Source organism: Hipposideros armiger, unplaced genomic scaffold (genome assembly GCF_001890085.2).
Source record: "Hipposideros armiger isolate ML-2016 unplaced genomic scaffold, ASM189008v1 scaffold_907, whole genome shotgun sequence".
In the NCBI taxonomy this organism is placed as follows: Eukaryota; Metazoa; Chordata; class Mammalia; order Chiroptera; family Hipposideridae; genus Hipposideros; species Hipposideros armiger.
The window spans coordinates 68170-87522 of NW_017732257.1; the positions used below are offsets into that span (position 1 = coordinate 68170).

Here is a 19353-nt window from a genome sequence, read left to right on the forward strand (position 1 = left end):
CTGAATGACGATCATAATGATGTTAATCACAAAAAGAGCAACATTGACTGAGCACTTAGGATGTGCAAGGCACTGTGCTAAGTGCCTTCTAGTATTAGTGTTGTACTAGGGATTAGGGATGAAAAAAGTTAATAAAACACAGCTTCTTGAACTATGGGAGCTCACACCCTGGAAGAAGAGAAAGGCACATAAACAAAAATTATAATGCAACTGCCAGGATCACCAGTTAATGGAGTATTCGGATCCCTGGCTTCAGTCCCTTTTGCTTGTTTTATCTCCTGTTGATGACTTTTGTGATAAGTCAACAAAAAGTATTTAAACAGTGCCTAGTAGGAACATGCTCAATAAATAATGGGTATTGCTAATTTTTTTTCCCCACAGTTAATACTGTCCCAACTGAAGTGGGGTCAGAAGAGGGTGGTGTGAAGGAATGTGAGCTCAAAAGACTTAGGTACACACCCAAGTCCTGGCATGTGGAAGGAAGCGTGTAACTTCACCTGAGGTACTTGGCCTCCATCTCAATCACTACCTATTTCAAATGAGATGGCACCTTACCGGGTAACTTGCATAAAGCAACAGCTATTTAAAGAGGGTGTGATTACTGACGTGTGGGTGAAGCCCAAGGAAAGGTGGCAGCAATGCCAAATTGCTGATTTTGTTTCCTCCCAGGATCTGATATAAATGAAAAAAATAGAAGATTTCTGAATTATTCCTAACATTTAATTATCCTTGATCATGCTTTCTTTCACGGCTTAAGGAGGGGATGACACACAACTAACTTCTCTGTAAACTGCAAGGCCCTTTGGGAATATAGTCTACAGCAACTCTCTCTCAACTGTCTGCTTCCTCGACTGTAAGTTCCTAGGACAGAAGTCTTGCATTACTCATGTTGTCTTCACAATGCTTAGCATGCCATAGACACCAATTGACACCAAAATGTTGAACCACATGGAGATGGCCTAGAACTTCAAGCAAGCATGTCTTTACCGTTCAGATATCACAAGCCAGAGTACTTCAACAACAGGGAGCACCAGGCTGATTTTCAATTTTATAATTTATTCTACAATTATAGTTGACTTACAATACCATATTAGTTTCAGGTGTACAATGTAGTGATTAGACACTTATATACCTTATACAACTATCACCACAATAAGTCTAGTACTTGTCTGTCACCATACATGCTTATTATAATATTATTGACAATATGCCCTGTGCTGTACATTACCTCAGCCTGGGAGAGCTGCTCTCTCAGTTTCTCAACTTCCTCCCGCAGTTCCCGGATGACTTTTGCATTGGGATCCTCATTTACAATAGCATGATTAACGATCCTTTTGGCTCGATCTGCATATCGTAATGTGGAGAGGGTTTCTTCATAGTTGTCTGCTGCTGGGCTAATGGTGGCTATCATAGAGGTCTGACTGTTGCCCCCCAAATTGTCCTGCAAAATATTTCAAATAGCATCTTAAGAAATAAGGTCCATTCCATGTACAACATTGTATAATGAAAGCAGTAAACATGCATGTATGACATTATTCTCTGTGAAGAAAATGCTACATGGAAATGCATTTGTATTTCATAAATAATTCTATGGCAAAATGAAATGTGGTCTCTATATTTACAACAATGAATAATGCCCATCAAACAGCACTATAATGAAATAAAAGGCAACAGAAACCAGTTTTCATTCTGTGTTCCTAGGAATTAGGATAACAATACAGTATTGTCAGGTATTCATTGTATATTTAGTTAGCTGTGCACCCACTTTCAGCTGTCACCTCTGACATAGCCAATTTTTAGTTGGAAAAGAACACTGGGACAGTGAATTACCTTAAGAAGCCAAGTGAGGACTGAATCTCGATAAGGCACAAATTTGTTTTTACCCTTGCCAGCTGCCTGGTCAGCCAGCGATGATATAACCAACCCCAAGGTTGTGAGTGATCTGCCAAGAGAAAAATTTAAAAATTAGTTTTATGGAATGTTTATTTTATTTTTATAAAACAATAATCCGTCTAGGTAATAAGTATAAAATATGCAGAACAACAAAGCCCTAAAGTTGATACAATCAAGTCTACATTAATTTGCCAAGAAGCTGAGAAAAAAAACAAAAAGTAACTCCATTGATTTTAAAAAACTAAATTCAGAATGCCTATAAGAATCTATTCTGTTCAATCACAGAACCTGTGACATACATTTCAGAGCCTAGAAATGTATATTTAAAAGATCACACTAGAGAATTTTAATTTACTCCAAATATTATGTTACAAGTTTGAACCATTTACTCTTTAGATCTAGTTTGGACCATTATGGCCTCTGATTTTGTTTCCCAGAATAACCACGTAACTTGCAGAGTCCCCTACTACACGTTATAAGGTAAATACTGTTCATCTGCTTAAAGCTGGCAAATTTATTTCATGTAGAATTATGATTTACAAAAGGAAGTACCCAAGCCGAGGACAGCATACGGCTACTCTTCCAACTCCTGCTACTCAAAGCAGCATTGGCATCACCTGAGAGCTGGTTAGAAACACAGATTCTCAGAAGTCTCCCCAGGTCTGCTTAATCAGAACAAGTTAAAGGTATCTCCAAGTGATTCATATGCTTCTTAAACTTTAAGAAGCCGTGACTGACGGATACTCAAAGTGATAAATACATTTAATTGTCGAGACCTATGATTCTCAAATGTGGTGTGGGACCTTATTAGAAATGCACATTCTCAGGCCCTACTCCGGCACTGATGAATTAGAAACAATATGGTGGGACCCAACAATCTGCATGCCCTCCAGATTCGGATGCAGCCTAGAGTTTGAGAACCACTGGTCTAGGTTACTAAGCTCTCCCTGGTGGTTAATACATGTTCTCTGCACCTGGGGAAAACAGCGCCACAGAGACAACAGATTTGTGGTACTGAGGGATGAAGGGCATCCTCTTGTGTCACAGTTAAGTTCCAATTGCTCTTCTAAGAGGAAAGCAACTGGATCCCAACTTTAGGAGTCAGAAAAGAGCAGCCTCAGGAGCTCTCAAAGGATTGCAAAGAAAGCTACATGATATCACAAAGAGAAAATGCTTTCAAAATACTTTTAAAAGTCAAATGTTACCACTTATTTATAAAAACAAGGAAGGGCACAAATCAGCAAGTGGCCAGAGATTAGCAAGTAGAAGGCTAGGTAGCTTTATTTCAAATATTAACAAGAGATTTGAAACTAAGTTGAAAGGAGAGAAAGCATATTTCCCACAAAACATAACTCCCCATACGTGGCTCACCGAAAAGTCACTGAAATACAAAGCAAATTCAAAAGGCAGAAAGTGAATGAGAATTTTGGTAACAGCCATTACCACAAAGTGATATAAATATATACATCATAAATGACAGATTTAAAAGTCGAACAAGTCCAACCCAAGACAAATGAAAACATATGTCCACACAAAAGCTAGTACATGAATTTTCATAGCAACATACGCACAATAACCAAAATGTGAAAACAACCCAAATATCTATCAAATGATGAAGGGGCGAATAAAATGTGTTATGTTCATAAAATGGAAAATTATTTGGCCATAAAAGAGGAATGAAATGCTGATACATGCTACAACATGGATAAACCTTGAAAAATTATGCTAAGTCAAAGAAGCCTAACACAAAAGGCCACTGTCCTGGGTTGAATAGTGCCCCTCTTCCCCAAATTCATGCCCACTAGAACCTCAGAATGTGACCTTATTTGGAGGGAGGGTCCTTGCAGATGAAATTAGGTAAGATCATACTGGATTTGGCAGCGTTCTAGTTCAATTACTGGTATCTGAATAAGAAGGTGATATGAAGACACACTGGGAGAAAACACCATGTGAAGACAGAGACAGAGATTAGAGTGACGCATTCACAAGCCAAGGGATGCCAGCAACTGCTAGAAGCTAGATGGAGGCAGGGAATGCATTTTTCCTCTGAGCCCCCAGAGGGCACAAACCCTGCTGATCCCTTGATTTTGGACTTCTGGCCTCCAGAACTGTAAGAAAATACATTTTGCAACCCAGTTTGTGGTAATCTGTTATCAAAACACTAGGAAAAAATACAGCCACATATTATTTGATTCCAGTTATAGGAAATATCCACAACAGGCATATCTATAGAGACTAATGTAGTGGTTACGTAGCACTAGGGGTGAGGCCAATGGGGAAAGGTTTGGATTGATTTTTTTAAAAAGTTCAGCAAGTTCAAGCACTCCTCCCAAAGGTAACAACTTTTAAGAAAGAAACTGCATGTGATATATAACCAACAGAGAAAAGTAGGAGTTCAATATAAGGCAAAAACATATTTCTGCTTTAATATAGAATATAGAGCATTTTTCACATTTTGCAACTATTGAAATAGAATTTTCGGTTGGAAACAATTCTTTGAACTATTCCCGATTTTTTTTTTTCTTCTCTGTGAGTTCCTCCAACCTATATAGACTCCAACCTACCAGATTCCTACCCTTAGGAATGGATAATGATGTGATGTGAGTTATCTGTACTCTCTAGGGTTTCCAATGATCATTTTCTAAGATCATAAGTGCAATATTTATTAAACTTCATTACAGTTAACTGTATACAGGCATACCTCGGAACTACTGAGGTCTGAGTTCCAAACCACCACAAAAAAGCAAGCATCACCAATAAAGTGAGTCATCATTTTTTTGCCGGTGGAGGGTCTTGCATTCCATTTGTAAAGAAAAAAATGAAACATCTGTGAAGCTCAGTAAGTGAAGTACAATAAAACAAGGTATGCCTGTATTGTTTCTCTCTTTCTCCTTAGATTGTGATCACCTTGAGGGCAGTGACTATTCTATTGTCATACATATTCCTCCATGCAATTCCTCTGCCTGGTTTACAGAGAACACTCTAAGTATTTGCAGAGTAGAACACATACACTGAATAACAACATGGACCTCTTTCTAAACAGGACTAATTCAATGGTGGTTTTCGTATACTCTGTGGGTGCTGGCCCAATATCCATTCTCCTCTTTTCCTTAACTAACAGAACCCTAATTTTATTGGGAAGCATGTGCCAACCTAAAAACTCTATTTCCAGTGTCCTTTGCAAATTGGGGAAGCCATGAAACAAAGTTCTGGCCAATGAGATGTAGGGAGACATCACTTCCATGGAAGCTAACGTTCTCCTAATAGAAAAGGTGCATTAAGCAGCTGACAGAAGCCGGTGGTCCTTCCCCCTCCTCCTTCCTCCTCTTGTTTGGAACACAGATATGGATACAATGCCTGAAATGGCAGAGCCAACTTGAGGCCATGAGGATGACACACACGCACACTAAGGTTAGCAGAGCTGTATGCCTGACAGTATTTCTAAGGTGCTGTTCCAGCTTCTGGACTTCTTGTGAAGGGAGAAAAATGAATGCATCATTTGGCTGTCACTGTAGCTGGTTCCTGCTGCTTACAGCAGAATGCCGTACGTGGCTTTTTTTTTTTAATTATTATTTTTTATTGTGAAATACACATTTTTTAGAATTAGTTTCAGCTGTACAACACAGTGCAATATACTTTTTACCCCTCGAGGTGAGATTCCCCCCAATCCGCTGCCCCATTTCTCCCCCCAATATCATACATATCTATTACAATTCCCTTGACTCCACTCCCACACTATACTCCACGTCCCATGACAATATCTATCTATCTATCTATCTATATATATATATATTCACTTATAATTGACATACAATATTATACAACATCAGCTTCAGGTGTACAGTGCAGTGACCAAGCCTCTTCCCCATCCATGATGCAGTCTCCCTAGCAAGACATGTGACCACCTGATACCCTACAAAATATTTACAACATTATTAATTATATTCCTCGAACTGTCTTTCATGTCCCTGTGGCAATAATTAGTAGAAAGATGATGAAATTCGTGGATCTGAGTTTAGTACTCTTCCCCAGGAAGTCCCTACTCTTAACAATAAAGGAGAAATGCAAAGAATATGTGTGGCAAAATATGGGGAAAAGACAGTGTCATCATCTGACAGAAAAGAAAACCATTATACCTAAAGTATAGGCCTCATTTCCACTCATCGTTGTTTTCTGGTGGCTGATGGAAATCATTCAATTCAAGTAACATTCATTGAATGAGTATCATTCCCAATCTCACTTCCATCTCAACTGCTGTGGTGTAATAATAAAGTATAAACTAACATTTCCAAAAACAAGTTCTTCTGGACATCTGTTCTAGAGATTTGGATTTATGTTATACCTAGAAGATCAGGGAATGGTAAGTTATACGGGATTCATTATCGCAGAACTTCTCACTCAAAGCTGTGAATACTGTCAATCTCCAAAGGAAGGTTTTACAAGCAGCCTTTCTCAAAATTATTTGCCCAGGGATCCTTTTCTTCCCAAAGCCACTTGAGGAACTAGTATTTCACAAAAATGCTTTTGGAAACTCTGAGGCAACAAGGGCACATGCCCCAAAAGATGTGGCCACTCCACCCCAAGGAGCAGGTTTTTGCTGTTTTTTATGAGTCTCTCATGTTAAATGTATACATGTTTATTCAGATCTTTTTTTTTTCTCACATACTTGGGCTCTGCAAGGTACAAATGATAAACTAACAAGGACCCCCACCCACCCTTATATAATGGACAAAAGCAGGCCATTTTTACTCTCCCTAGGTACAAGTTTATGTTCGGTTTTTCAGGCAATACCCCATTTAAAGTGAGGTTTCCAAGAGGAAATGAACATGAGTCATGGAAATTACTCAAGAAAAAGAAAAGGAGGACTGAGTCACATGAAACATTAGAAACAGTAAGCTTATAAGTTATTATAAAACAAATTATATAACAGAATCCCAGAAGTAACATATTATTAATATCCCTAGAATAAGTTCAGTAGAACACATTTAGGGAAATGTTTAGTATATACTTTATTATTAACCACAGTAATTGAAATGGAAGTGAGACTGGGAATGGTATTCAGTAGATGGACACTGTTTGCATTTAATAACTGGCCATCGCTGAGAATAAAATGGAACCATTTTCAATAACATTCCTCAGGACATTAGTGGGAATGTTCTATGATCTAAATGAGTTCTCAGGGACGTTGAACCAGCCAGGCTCCAGAAGAAAGGTTTCTTCATTCCACCCTCCACAGACAGGTGGAGCAGCAGACTGATTTTTCAGATGTGTTTCCCTGTGAAGAGGGTCTGCTGATGACCTGTGCCTATCAAGCCCCAAGCAGGCCATGGTGGTGCAGTCACACAGCACCTCAGCTCTCCAAATGAAGGAATGTTTACTTCAAAGGGCTTAAGGGCTTGAGGAGTGATGCAGCTCCTAAATCCACAGCTCATTAAGCAGACATGACTGTCTGTGTGACATCCCTGACAGGTCTGCTTACAAGGATTATTAACGTACCACCAAAATAAGCCCACATAGGAGACCGAGAGAAAGCTTAGGGAACAGTCAGAGTTCTCTTTAATTTTAGCACTCAACTGGGCACTGATTTTAAGGCTTAAAAAGCTATCTGTGCAACTCTCAGGCAGCAACAGTTCAATTTACTGTATTGTTTTACTTTATTAGTACACATGGATGTAGAGCTTGCTATGTGCTAGGTACTGTCCTAAAAGGTCAACAAGAGTTAGTGATCATGACACATCAATGCCAGACTCTGAATTCCAGCAAATTCACAGCACAGAATTTCCAATGTTTTCCCATGAGCCCAGCCAGCAGGCAAAGAGCTGGCAGGGCTCAGCACCAGTAAACAAATCTCTAGGGTGAGCAGGTGACAATCTTTTCTTTGGTACCTGCTCCCTCACATTCCCATTTCTGCTTTCCCATTCTGGTTCCTGAGCTCATTTCGAAACACACAGCTGTAGTGCCAGCCTGGGCTCCTATAACGCTTTGTCATGAAATCTAGCAAAATCCTTTGTTATCAGAGCAGGAGACAGGATGACTGGAAGATTAACTCCCTAGAGCAGCAATCTTTGCAGTGAGTGTGGCTGTGTCCACCTGACAGAGGGGGCGATATTTTACTTCTAATTTTAAACTTTTTTTACTAAGGTTATAATGTACTAACATCATTTTAAAATGCAAGCTGCACAAACATGTTCCTGAGTATATTACCTCTTGTCACCTTCTGTCCTAAACAAAACTTCAAGTTATATGTCTCAACAGAAAAATATTACAAGTACAAACTAAACTACTTTCTGCTGAACTTGAAATAAAGATAATGATTATGCTGTTTATACAAGTTATAAAAACAATAATAACAACAACATTTATTCAGTGCATACTACATGCCAGGCATTGTTCTACCTAAGCACATTATGGGCATTTAACCCCAACAATTCTTTCAGGTAGGTGCCATTATTATCGCCATATTACAGATGAGAAAATGAAGCACACAGAAGTGTCATCACTTGCCCATGACATATATGCATATACCTAGGAAGTGGGGAAGGCAGGATTAAACCCAGGCGGCGTGGCCTGAGTGCACCCTCTTAAATGCAAGCTCAGCCGCCTCTCACGCCAGAAGGCAGAGCAACTTCCTCTCACACGTACCAGGAACCATCTGGGATCCCGCACTGCGGAATGGACAGGTCCTTCATTTGTCTGCGCCTTTGCTGCACGCTCCATGTGGAGTGCCTGTATCTCCCTCGTCTCCCTGGCAAACTCCTACACGTCCTGCACCACTGCTCTCTTTCAGCCTTCATTGCATCACTGGGCACACTGCAGGCACCCAAGGCAAACAGTGAGACTGCAGAATAGCAGGGATTCAATAACTGCTCATATTTGCTTTTTGAGGTATTGATGTTTAAACAGTGTCAGCCTTACAAAGGAATTCAAAGCAGATTTTCTCTTCAGAGTAAGCTCTCCAGGTTAATTTACTACATGATTTGATTTACAAAATTGTGATCTGCAGGGATCTAAGACTACATCACCTATAGTGATACACTAAATGTTTGTACAATGCTTGCGTGGAGCTGCACCATATGGCTTTACTTAAATAAACTTTACGCATCTCCGTAAACGAGGCAAACTGTTTTCCCTTGTACCAGTTTACTAAAGTGGCACAGACTCTGAACCACCTCTTATCAGAGCCGTCTGACCCCTTAAGGTTGCAGCAAGTCCCCCCAGACACACAGAAGTTGGATGTGATGCTCCAAGTGAGCACCGGCCACCTTACTTGTTAATGTTGCTGCCTTCTTTCAGTCGCTCTCCTGCAGCTCCTGTTTTAGACACTCTTTCGCTACCAGCCAGGTCTACCAAGCTGACCTTACTGACTTTCTCTCCAGAGTTCTAGTTGTAGGAAACAAGAGAGAAACAACATACATGAATGCAAACACCAAAGAGATGTCTACACATATGTCAGCACTGTAACTGAGAGCAAGCTCAGTAACCACCTGCTTGCTGCATCAAGGCAAACTTCTCAGGAAAATGGTGAGAAGAGTTCTTTGCACTAGCGATTTCGGAGCAAAAATTTTAGTTGGTGGGTAATGTGGCATTTAGTTTTGCAGCTGGGTAGGAAGTACACTTGGCTTTCCAGAACACAGTCTGAAAGCTGGAGATTTTATGTGCCTGTGAGGAAATAACAGGACATGAGGAGTCCTGTGCATTCAGATGATATTCTTCTTTTTTTGAGAAAACATTCTTTACACTAAATGTTGTTGTTTCCTCTTTAATATCCCTTCATGGCTATGAGGTAGACTGTTGTTCAAGGGGAATTTCAGGAGGAAAAGATACATATTAAAAGCTGTATGGTAACATCATCATGCTCTTTGGGGAGTGCACACAAGAAATCCAGTATTTTTTTAAAAGTTATATATTAAGGAAGACCCAAGAAATTCAATGATTTAAGCCAACTAGCTCATCTAGAAAGTAAAAGAGCAGACATAAAATTCTCAGCAGCTGAACCCAACCATGAAACACGTCACCCCTGCAGATATTTTGAGGTTTTTTTACTGCCACCAAAGGATCTGCCCAATCCCTCACCCCAGACTGCAAGTCATAAAGTGTCTGTGTGATGAGGATGTTGAACACAGCATGGGAGCGGCTACTTTCTTCATTCATGTTGGTTGCAGCTACTGTCCGAGACTTATTTCCCTCAGACATCAGTGACTCAATATCCTAGAGGCAAAGTATAAGGAAAATATTATAAGCAAAAACACAGAAACAGTCCTGCCCACCAGGTAAATGTATTAATTATGCACTCTGACACATTCATCACCGCCTTCCCATAAAAACCTCCCTTTCTTCCATCAAGCATGTTTGGGCTTTCACCTCCCTCAGCGCTTTCTAGTAGCGTATGAAATGTTTCCCCCATTCTTTCCAACCACCAAGTGTCTTCTTTCTCTGTTAAGTGCCTATTTTTTTTCCTTCGTAAGTTACCAGGGGAGATAAGGGTTAATATTTATTGAGCACTCCAGACACTCCATGACAGTAGTTACCTTAATTTATTTTAATTTTCTGGGCTTAACAACTCTGTGTAGCTATCTGTTGCTCACTTATTTGCCTCCCCCCCCTCCAACACTGTGGTTCTTCAAGGACAGGAAATTTCCCTTATTCACCTCGGTACACCTGTCTTAGAATACCTGGAAGCTATGGGCTCTTATACGATATTTGAAGAATGAACCTTAGAAAAGAAGTATTTTATTAATTTCACATACAAGGACACTGAAGTTCACCGAAGTCAAATAACTTTCCCCACACCTAGTAAGAGGCAGAGCTGGGACACAAATCACCAGCTCCCTGGTTCTGACTAATAAGTGACAGGATGAGATGGACACTGACCCCAAACACACTGAGCTATGAACCAGTGCTAACTTGGCACCTTTATGTCAGAGTCTCCATTCATTTCATAATCTAAGTTAAGTGTTTTTAAAGTGATGACTACACTCTATTTCTGGTTTAAGCAATACTAAAAATGTCTTCATTTATTTTTTAATTAAAATTTTTTTTTATTTTTCAGTTAGAGTTGACATACAATATTATATTAGTTTCAGGTGTACAACACAATGATTAGACATTTATATAACTTACAAAGTGATTACTCCAATGAGTCTAGTACCCATCTGAAAAAAATGTCTTCATTTAAATGGCTAGAAAAAGTTACCTCATAGATTAATTTTAATCATAACAGTCTGAGGTGATGATGGGACACACATACTGTACAACTAAGTATACAGGTGTATTCACTCATTCATTCTTTAGCATTCTTCAGCAACAGATAGCCGTTTGTTTTATGAGATTTCCAAAGCAATGACAATAGAAACAAGGGCAAAGCATCAGTCAGGAGGGAAAAAGGCATAAAAATCAAGGTGCAGGAAAATGAAACAGGTCAATCAATGGAGAGAGAGTCAATTCAGAAAAAAAGAAGAAACAGAAGAGTGAAAAGTAATGGAAACAAAAGCAGGAGACCCAGTCAAAGAGGGAGTGTTAACTACCAAATGTTTACAATTGTCCAGATTTGTCTAGAACATGGGTCGGCAAACTTTTGAGATGGAAGAGCCAATCCTGTCCCTCACAACAATTTAAAAATCATTCGAGAGCCATAAATATATTTTTACATAATCACCATTATGTGAATAATATCCTTCAAGAACTTTACAAATGAAACTATGATAGTTTTATTTTCATTTTCAATTTTACTTCAGAGCCACATTACTTGCCCAAAGAGACGCATGTGGCTCGCGAGAGCCGCAGTATGCCGACCACTGGTCTAGAAGGACATGAGTGGCAACTTGAAGGAGAACAGTTTCAGCAGAGTGGTATTAGTGAAAATATTCAGCAAGTGCAAAACTGAACGGCCTCTCACTGCACTGTGAAACCTTCACAACAAAGCAGGTTGAAGGGTGTGATCAAATGCCCTTTTTTTCTGTTTGGGGTGTATTGATACTGGGCTTCAGAGATCGTGAATGGTATCAATATGCTATAAAACATTCACATAAAAATATATTCAACATCACTTACATACTTTGACTTACTGCCAGTTATTTAATGACATTTGAAAACAAAAAACAAAAAAAAACCCCACTTACCTCAAAACTAGTGACAGCCAGTTGGGATAAGCCATCTACATATGGTCCCAAGACTTTATGCTCTCGAACTTTAAGAGACTGTCTACTCCTTTGGAAGGAAAAAGGAATGAATGAATCAGACCAAACTTGGAGGCTTTTCTTTCTTTTTAAGTACTCATAAATCAAGACCACAGTATCAAAAGAATTTTTTTTAATGACTAAAAAATATCCCAGAAATAAACTATCGTACTTTAGATTAGCAAAACAGCATTTATTATGAAGAATGTCTTTTATACTCTGATTTCTATTTAAAGTAACTTACTATGTAAAAAATTCTATCTCTACTCCCAAACTAAACAGCCAGCACATAGAATACTAGGTTAGGCCAACTTGCTCTAGTAAACAAACTTCAGTTTTTACATAGCAGGAAAAAGAAAACGAAACAAAAAACACAGCACAACTGAATTTAACCTGAAGGCTATTTTATTTTATTTATTTATTTATTTTAAAGATTTTATTGGGGAATTGGGGGAGGGGAACAGCGTTAGGGAATTCAGGGAAGAGGAACAAATTGCTGTCCTTCTGTTCTTCAGTCTAGTTGTGGACGACATCGCTTCACTGGCCCATGTTGGTATTATTATTGCGCTCTTCCTGGGTGAGACAGATTGGTTGCTGGCCACTAGACGGCTGCTCATGGCAGCCCTTGGCAGCTCACACTGGCTACCAGCTGCTCATGCGGCTGCCAGCCACTTACCGTAGCTTATGACAGCCCACTGCAGCCTACACCGCCGCCAGTGACTCACAGCAGCCCAGCTCCAGGTCGAGCTATTGTTCACCATCTTAGCTGTAGAGGGCACAGCATCACTAGCCCTATGGTGGGATCTGAACCCGGGCCCTGCTGCTCAGAGCTGGCGTCCCAAGCCAACTCTTAACCAACGCACCACTGAGCTGGCCCACTATTTTATAAATAAGCACATTCTCAGTATATAATATTTTAAAGTTTTTACCAAGTAGTGAATAATATTAAATTGCTTTATTTTTAATTTACTTTTTCAAGTCTGTGTAGATTTATGCTGCTTCTATGTTGACAATTTTTTATAGAAAGTGATATTATAGTACAGCAGCTGTTTGTAGTTACTGATATTTATCTTACATTTAGAACTGGCTCTGCTGGTGAAGATTTTAGGGCTCTTTTGAAGTTTTAAATGGCAAACCTGGTTTGGTACTCATTTGAATAGCTTATCAACAGATAATTGACATTAAATGCAACGCTATATATATTATGACCATATTGTATATGTCATCATTTTTCATGGCAAAAGATATTAATCACCTTTCAAATCAAGAATGGATACTTGGCATCACTCAAGTACGGAAAAAAGGAGCTAAGAACCACTGAGTGCTTCCCAAAGTCTTGGCACTGTTCCCTAAGAACTTTCGAGTTATCCCACTTAATCTTAGAACAACCCTACAAAGTAGGTTTTAGTAACTTTATCTTCAGGATGAAAATTCAGCATGACAATAAAAGCCATTCTGCTGCACTCTAAACAGGGCCGACCAAAGGCACGTCTCTGATGCACACGGATCCAGGCCTCAGCTCTCACAGCTCTGCCTGCACAACCAGAGTCTTTAATGCTATTCACGGGCAAGAAGAAGTAAACCTAGCACAATAGCAAGTGCTTATAATCTGCTTACAGTCTGGCATCTGGAATTCCGGTACACTGCTGCTGGGAGTGTACACTAGGCACAACCACTTTGGAAAACAGTTTGGCAGTACCTAATAAAGCTGAAGATTCAGTATTTGTGACCCAGAATTCTACCCATGGTTGTTCTCTAGAAACTCCTGCATTGAAAACGAGAACTATCCATACAAGAAGCGCTACAGTGGTAAAAAGTGAAAGCCACGCAAATGACAGGAGATGGAATAAGTTATGGTATTATCATACAATGGAATATTAAAGAGCAGTAAAATTTAATGCATTATTACTCCATATAGCAGAACGAATGACTCATTGAGGGGGAAAATAGCAAGTTATCAAAGAATACATATACTATGAAGCCACTTACAAAGTTGAAAATCATGCAAAATTATGTGTAAACTCTAAAAGAGGAGGAAGATAATGAGAAACACAAAATTCATAATAGTAGTTACCTTGGAGAGGAGTAGGGGATGGAATGGGATCCAAGGGGAACATACAGGGGGCTTCAAAAATAACTGGTCATGTTCCATTCATTAAGCCGAATGGTGAATAAGGCAGTCGTTGATTTTATTACTCTTTATACTTTACATGTATTATAAATGTTTTCTCATATGCATTAAATAGTTCATAACTTTAAAGTAAATACAAACATTTCCTATGATTGGGTCACTTCCTCGCCACCCGTAATTTTGATCTTATACCTTTGATTATAGAGCTGCTAAAAGCACTTAAAATATTTTTTAAAGATATGAGAAAGTGTTCATTATATTACACAGAAAATTCAGGATTTTGAATTGTATTTAGAGAATGACCTCAACACACACACACACACACACACACACACACACACACACACACACACACTAAATTTGAAACACAGAATCAAAATGCATTAAAGTATTAATAGTGTTTATTTTTGAGTGGTGGTATTATAGGGCATTTTTATTTCTTTCATTTTGCCTATTTTCTAAAATTTCTATAAATACGTATTATTTTAAATCAGTTAAAAAATTATCACTCTAATAAACTTTAATTAAAAAAGAAAAAAAAATCTTAATTAAAAAAAAGTAAATGGCCCTCTCCTTCTATAAATCAAACTCATCTGTTTTTTCATCACCTAGCTTTTAAAAAATTCAGTTGCCTGGGTTTTCCGCTGGGCCTACTGAATTCCAGTGTCTATGTGTGGGACTCAGGCCAGTGTATCCTTAAAAAGCTTTCCACATGATTCCAATGCAAACACGGCCCGGGCAGAGAACAACTTGCCGAGGCTGGTCATTTCAATGCTTCAACCACTTTATCTCCAATTTAGAAGTGCTGCTTCCCGACCATAAATGGAAGGATCAATGGGTCATTTTAAACTTAATTTTAATGAACCATGGTGGCAAAATAATACCGATAGTAAAAACATCTTTTTAAGTGGTATCTAGAAGCCACATTATACATGAATGTAGGATAAACTATGGACACTGGGTATACCAACAGTCTTTGAGAGCTGATGATTTCTCAGAAAATGAAGTGAAACCAGAGTAGTGACCACAGACTCAAATAAATATATTCACTTGCAATTTCAACTTTAGGATCATTTAAAATTATTACCCTTAGTACAACTTTAATTTTAACCACTAACTTACCCTTTGGGGTCTAAAAGATCCCGAACTTTCTCATTATAAATTTCCATATAGGATACTTCAACTTTGAAGGTCTGTGACTCATTTTGCTCCAGAGAGATCCTTTTAAATAAAGCACAACAGAGCCTTGGAATGAGGCCTAGCTGCTCAGCATTGCCCATCATGGAGAATGATTTTCCTGAGCCTGGAGAAGAATAAGCAGAAAGAAAGGAGGACAGAAGAGGAGGCAAAATGTAATTCTTCAACCATACAAGATTTCTACATGTATCAGCCAGGGTCACACAGCAGAAGGGGCAAACCTGGCCCTCACACCCGGCCCTCAGACTACTTTTATACTCACGGCCTCCAGTCTGACTCTCATTGTGGGATCCGGGGGGCACCTCATTTCGGGTGGATTTGTACAAATATAACCACTAAAGATAGTATATATACTAAATAGCAGCTATACATTATCAAGTAACATTAACAGTATTTAAGCCCAAACTATTTTGTTAGTGCTTTGATATATATATTCCCTCGTCAGAGTCTCCCAGCTGTCTCGTCACATGACAATAGGCAGTATTGTTATGATTTATTGATTTATTCCATCTTTATAGTTGGTGGCTTAGCGAGTTCATGGCTGAGACACCAGTATGTTTTTATTTTGCTTGTTTCAACCAACTGTGCCACAAGCCTAGGTTTAGTAATCTATCATCACCTTGTATCCTAGTGAAAGTCCTCTGTATAGGACTTTTTTTAAATAGGTTTTTACTATAACATTTATACTGAGAAACTGGTAATTATTTTTCTAGTTCAAATACAGGTTAAAACTATAATTTAGGAAAATGACATTTACAAGTTTGAAACTAGCTTTGCTCATTAACAATGAAAGTACTCAATGACCAAAACTGTTGAATCGTCAAAAAGATGGTTACTTTTGATCATCTAATTCAGTTAAACCCACAAAGTCAGAGGCATTTTTCTGTTGCTTCCCAAAGTGTTTTCTATGTCTATGTTTTAAGAGATGCACATTTAATCATTGGCTATAAATAAAAGCGCTACTTACCTGTCTGTCCATATGCAAAAATACAAGCATTATAACCTTGAAAGGCTTTTTCAAGAATTCCTTCCCCAAGGCACTTGAAAACCACTTCTTGACCTAAAAAAATTTAAAAATAAAAAAGAATCTTTTTCTTAACATATTTGTATTAATAACTGAGTCACAGTTACCAGCATTTTCACAATCCAAAAAGATGTCAAAAGCGTACTGCATGCCTACCATGTGTAGGGCTAAGTATTAAGAGCTTTATGTTTGCAATTTTATCTACTCTTCTAAACTATACCTGGATCAATTTATGATTTTACCCAGTGCTTCCTTCTAAGACATTTCTCTAGGCATAAAGTTTTCTTCCCATTGTCAGTAGGCCATATGGAAGCATCATTTAAATTTGGTTTAGTTTCTTCTCATGAGTTAATATTAAAACATCATTAAATATGAACTGATTTCCTCCTCTGGATTCTGAGCTTCCAATGAGCAGGAACCACGTCACGCACGCCTTGGTATGTGCATGCACTCTGCATCTAGCATGGTGCTAAGTACCTGCCAGGTGCTGAGAAACTATCCATTGCTGGTGCAGGTGGTGTGTAGAGCACAGGCACATTTCACCTGTGTTCCCATGGGGGGTTCGCAGACAAGTTCTCCTCCGGGAGCCTGTCTACAATAGCTTAGTGCAGCACTTGGGGGTCTTCTGTCATGTATTACATATACTACGGCAGCATCTTACCAGTAAAAGTATGAAAATCTTTTTAAATACTTATGGTGGCATTCACTACCCTTTTAAATTGGTGACATTCATTTCCCATCATTAAGAGAATTAAAATGATATTCTTCTTCCGCTGTGCTCCTAGAGTCCTTAGAACGTTCACTATTACAGCACTTGCAGAAACTACTGATTTAAGTACCTGTTTCCTCCCCTGGAATGAGAACTCCCTGATTGATGTCAGAGACTATAATCTGTTTACCTTTGTAATCCTGGTGCCTAGCACAAAATGCTTAATAAAATGCTGAAAGAATGAGTCCGTTGAACCTTTTTATCCGACATTACAATTCCTTTTACATCTGGAAATAATGCAACATAACGTAAGCTTTTGGGTGTGTGTTTTTCTTTTCTGCAAAGTTGGATCTGAGTTTAGCAGTTCCTTGGTATGCTGTGATGTAACATGGATGCGGAATGGGACACTTAAAAATGTATACACATGGAACAAGAAATCATATTTTCTACCATTAGATTGGCAAAAAATAAAATTTTGACAACATCAAGTGCAGCTGAATTGAAGAAACAAGTACTTTCATAAGCTGCGTGGTGGGAAAATAAACAAATGCAGCCATTCTTGAAGGAAAACCTCACAGCACCTTCAAAAGGGAATACGACCACACTTTCAGACCCACTCTGAGGCATCTACAGACACACTACCTCAAGAGACCCTTGTAAGATGTTCATGCAGCATTATTTATAATACTGTAAGGTGGAATCAAGTTAAATGCCCATTAGTGAGTGGATAAGTAAACTGTGACTATTTTATGACCTGGAATATTACAGGTCATGTGAAAAAATAAATCTATAATACGTGTATAAACAATACTAAAATTCAAAAACACTGTTCAGTAAAAAGAAGTCATGTTTGGACTGTACATATAATATAAAACCTTATGTCAAATAATGTGTGAGAGTGAGAGAGAGAGAGAGAGAGAGAGAGAGAGAGAGAGAGAGAGAGAGAGGGAGGGAGGGAGGGAGAAGAGACAGAGAGAGATACCTGTGGGTGCTAAAGTAAAAAAGAAAAAATTGTTTGGAACAACATATATATCAAATTTATATACCTTATTTGTCTATTTCTGACTTCTACCACCTAGCACAGAGCCTGGTACCTAACCAGTATTCAACATATGTTGGCGGAATATGTGGATTTTTTTAAAAAACAGTGCAACTGTAAGAGGCTTTCCTAAACAAATAGGTTTGTTGTGAAGATTACCTAAAGATGTGTGTGTGTGTGTGTGTGTGTGTGTGCGCGCGCGCGTGCGCATACACATATATACTCTGAGGAGAATAAGATATTGGCAAAATTATTATCCACTAAACAGTCCCTTTCAAGATTGCTTTTCTGCTACAGTTATGACAGAGTCTTGTGCTCACTAAGAAAATATCTGACCCATCCTGTTGATGACATTTCATACACATCAGAATTTTTTTCTCACAAATTTTCTCAAAGGGCCTTTCCTATTCCACATGTGTTCCCAACACCCATGCCAAGAGGCAGGCCTTCAATCTGGACCTGAGCCCTGTAGTGGAGAAGGTCGGGAATTAAACACAGCCTGTGCTCAGGCTTGTGAGATGGATTGTGGTCCTCAGCCAGACCCAAGTGCCATTAGAAGGCATTCTAAAAGTACCGCTTTCTTGGCACAAGCAGATGAATGGAGCAATCACGTTTGATCTTTCACACTGGTTAACCAGCCCCCAGGAAGGGAGTGGGGTGAGGGTGGGGACAAGACGCTTTAAGACTTGGCTAGGTCAAACATCCTGACCGTAATTCATGATTTCAATTCATATTTAGCAACTTGGAAAAAAGCAAGAGCTTGAGTTGATGAAAGGACTGGACGGCAGAGAAGCACTGTGGTGAAAGAGCTTTGACCATGCCTACACAGAGCCTGAAGTTATTAGCCAATCAAGAACTGATATCTTCCTGGAGCAGTGCAACGAAATACTTCTGGTTTCTGTTCCTGATGCTGAGAAGGCTGGGATAATGAGGAATTATTTTCTTGATGTTCTTTCAAGGGCAAATCACAATGTTTCCTTTTCCTTGGTAGGAATGGCCTTTTAAACTAAAGATCATTAATTGAAAAACAAACAAGAAAGAATGCTACAGAGCTACATGAAATAGGTTTGTGACACGTCAAGTTATAAAAAAAAAAAACCACCCAGGATTTGTATACTAAAATTACACAAAAAATAAACAAAATGATCAAAGGATTCTTCAGGATATAAAAATACGAGAATAAAT

At 38.8% G+C, this 19353-nt stretch overlaps 1 protein-coding gene across 1 annotated transcript in view; it reads right to left on the reverse strand.

Moving 5' to 3' along the window:
- KIF13A (kinesin family member 13A) overlaps positions 1–19353 on the reverse strand; it is a gene marked incomplete at its 3' end in the record, with an annotated part of 189283 nt that overhangs the window by 52114 nt on the left and 117816 nt on the right. Inside the window, exons 5-11 of the mRNA XM_019630384.1 lie at positions 16364–16456; positions 15322–15502; positions 12012–12099; positions 9967–10101; positions 9161–9273; positions 1831–1942; positions 1229–1441 (exon numbers count right to left, since the gene is read on the reverse strand). Coding sequence (XP_019485929.1) covers positions 1229–1441; positions 1831–1942; positions 9161–9273; positions 9967–10101; positions 12012–12099; positions 15322–15502; positions 16364–16456 — 935 coding nt within the window. The remainder of the gene's footprint in view (positions 1–1228; positions 1442–1830; positions 1943–9160; positions 9274–9966; positions 10102–12011; positions 12100–15321; positions 15503–16363; positions 16457–19353) is intronic.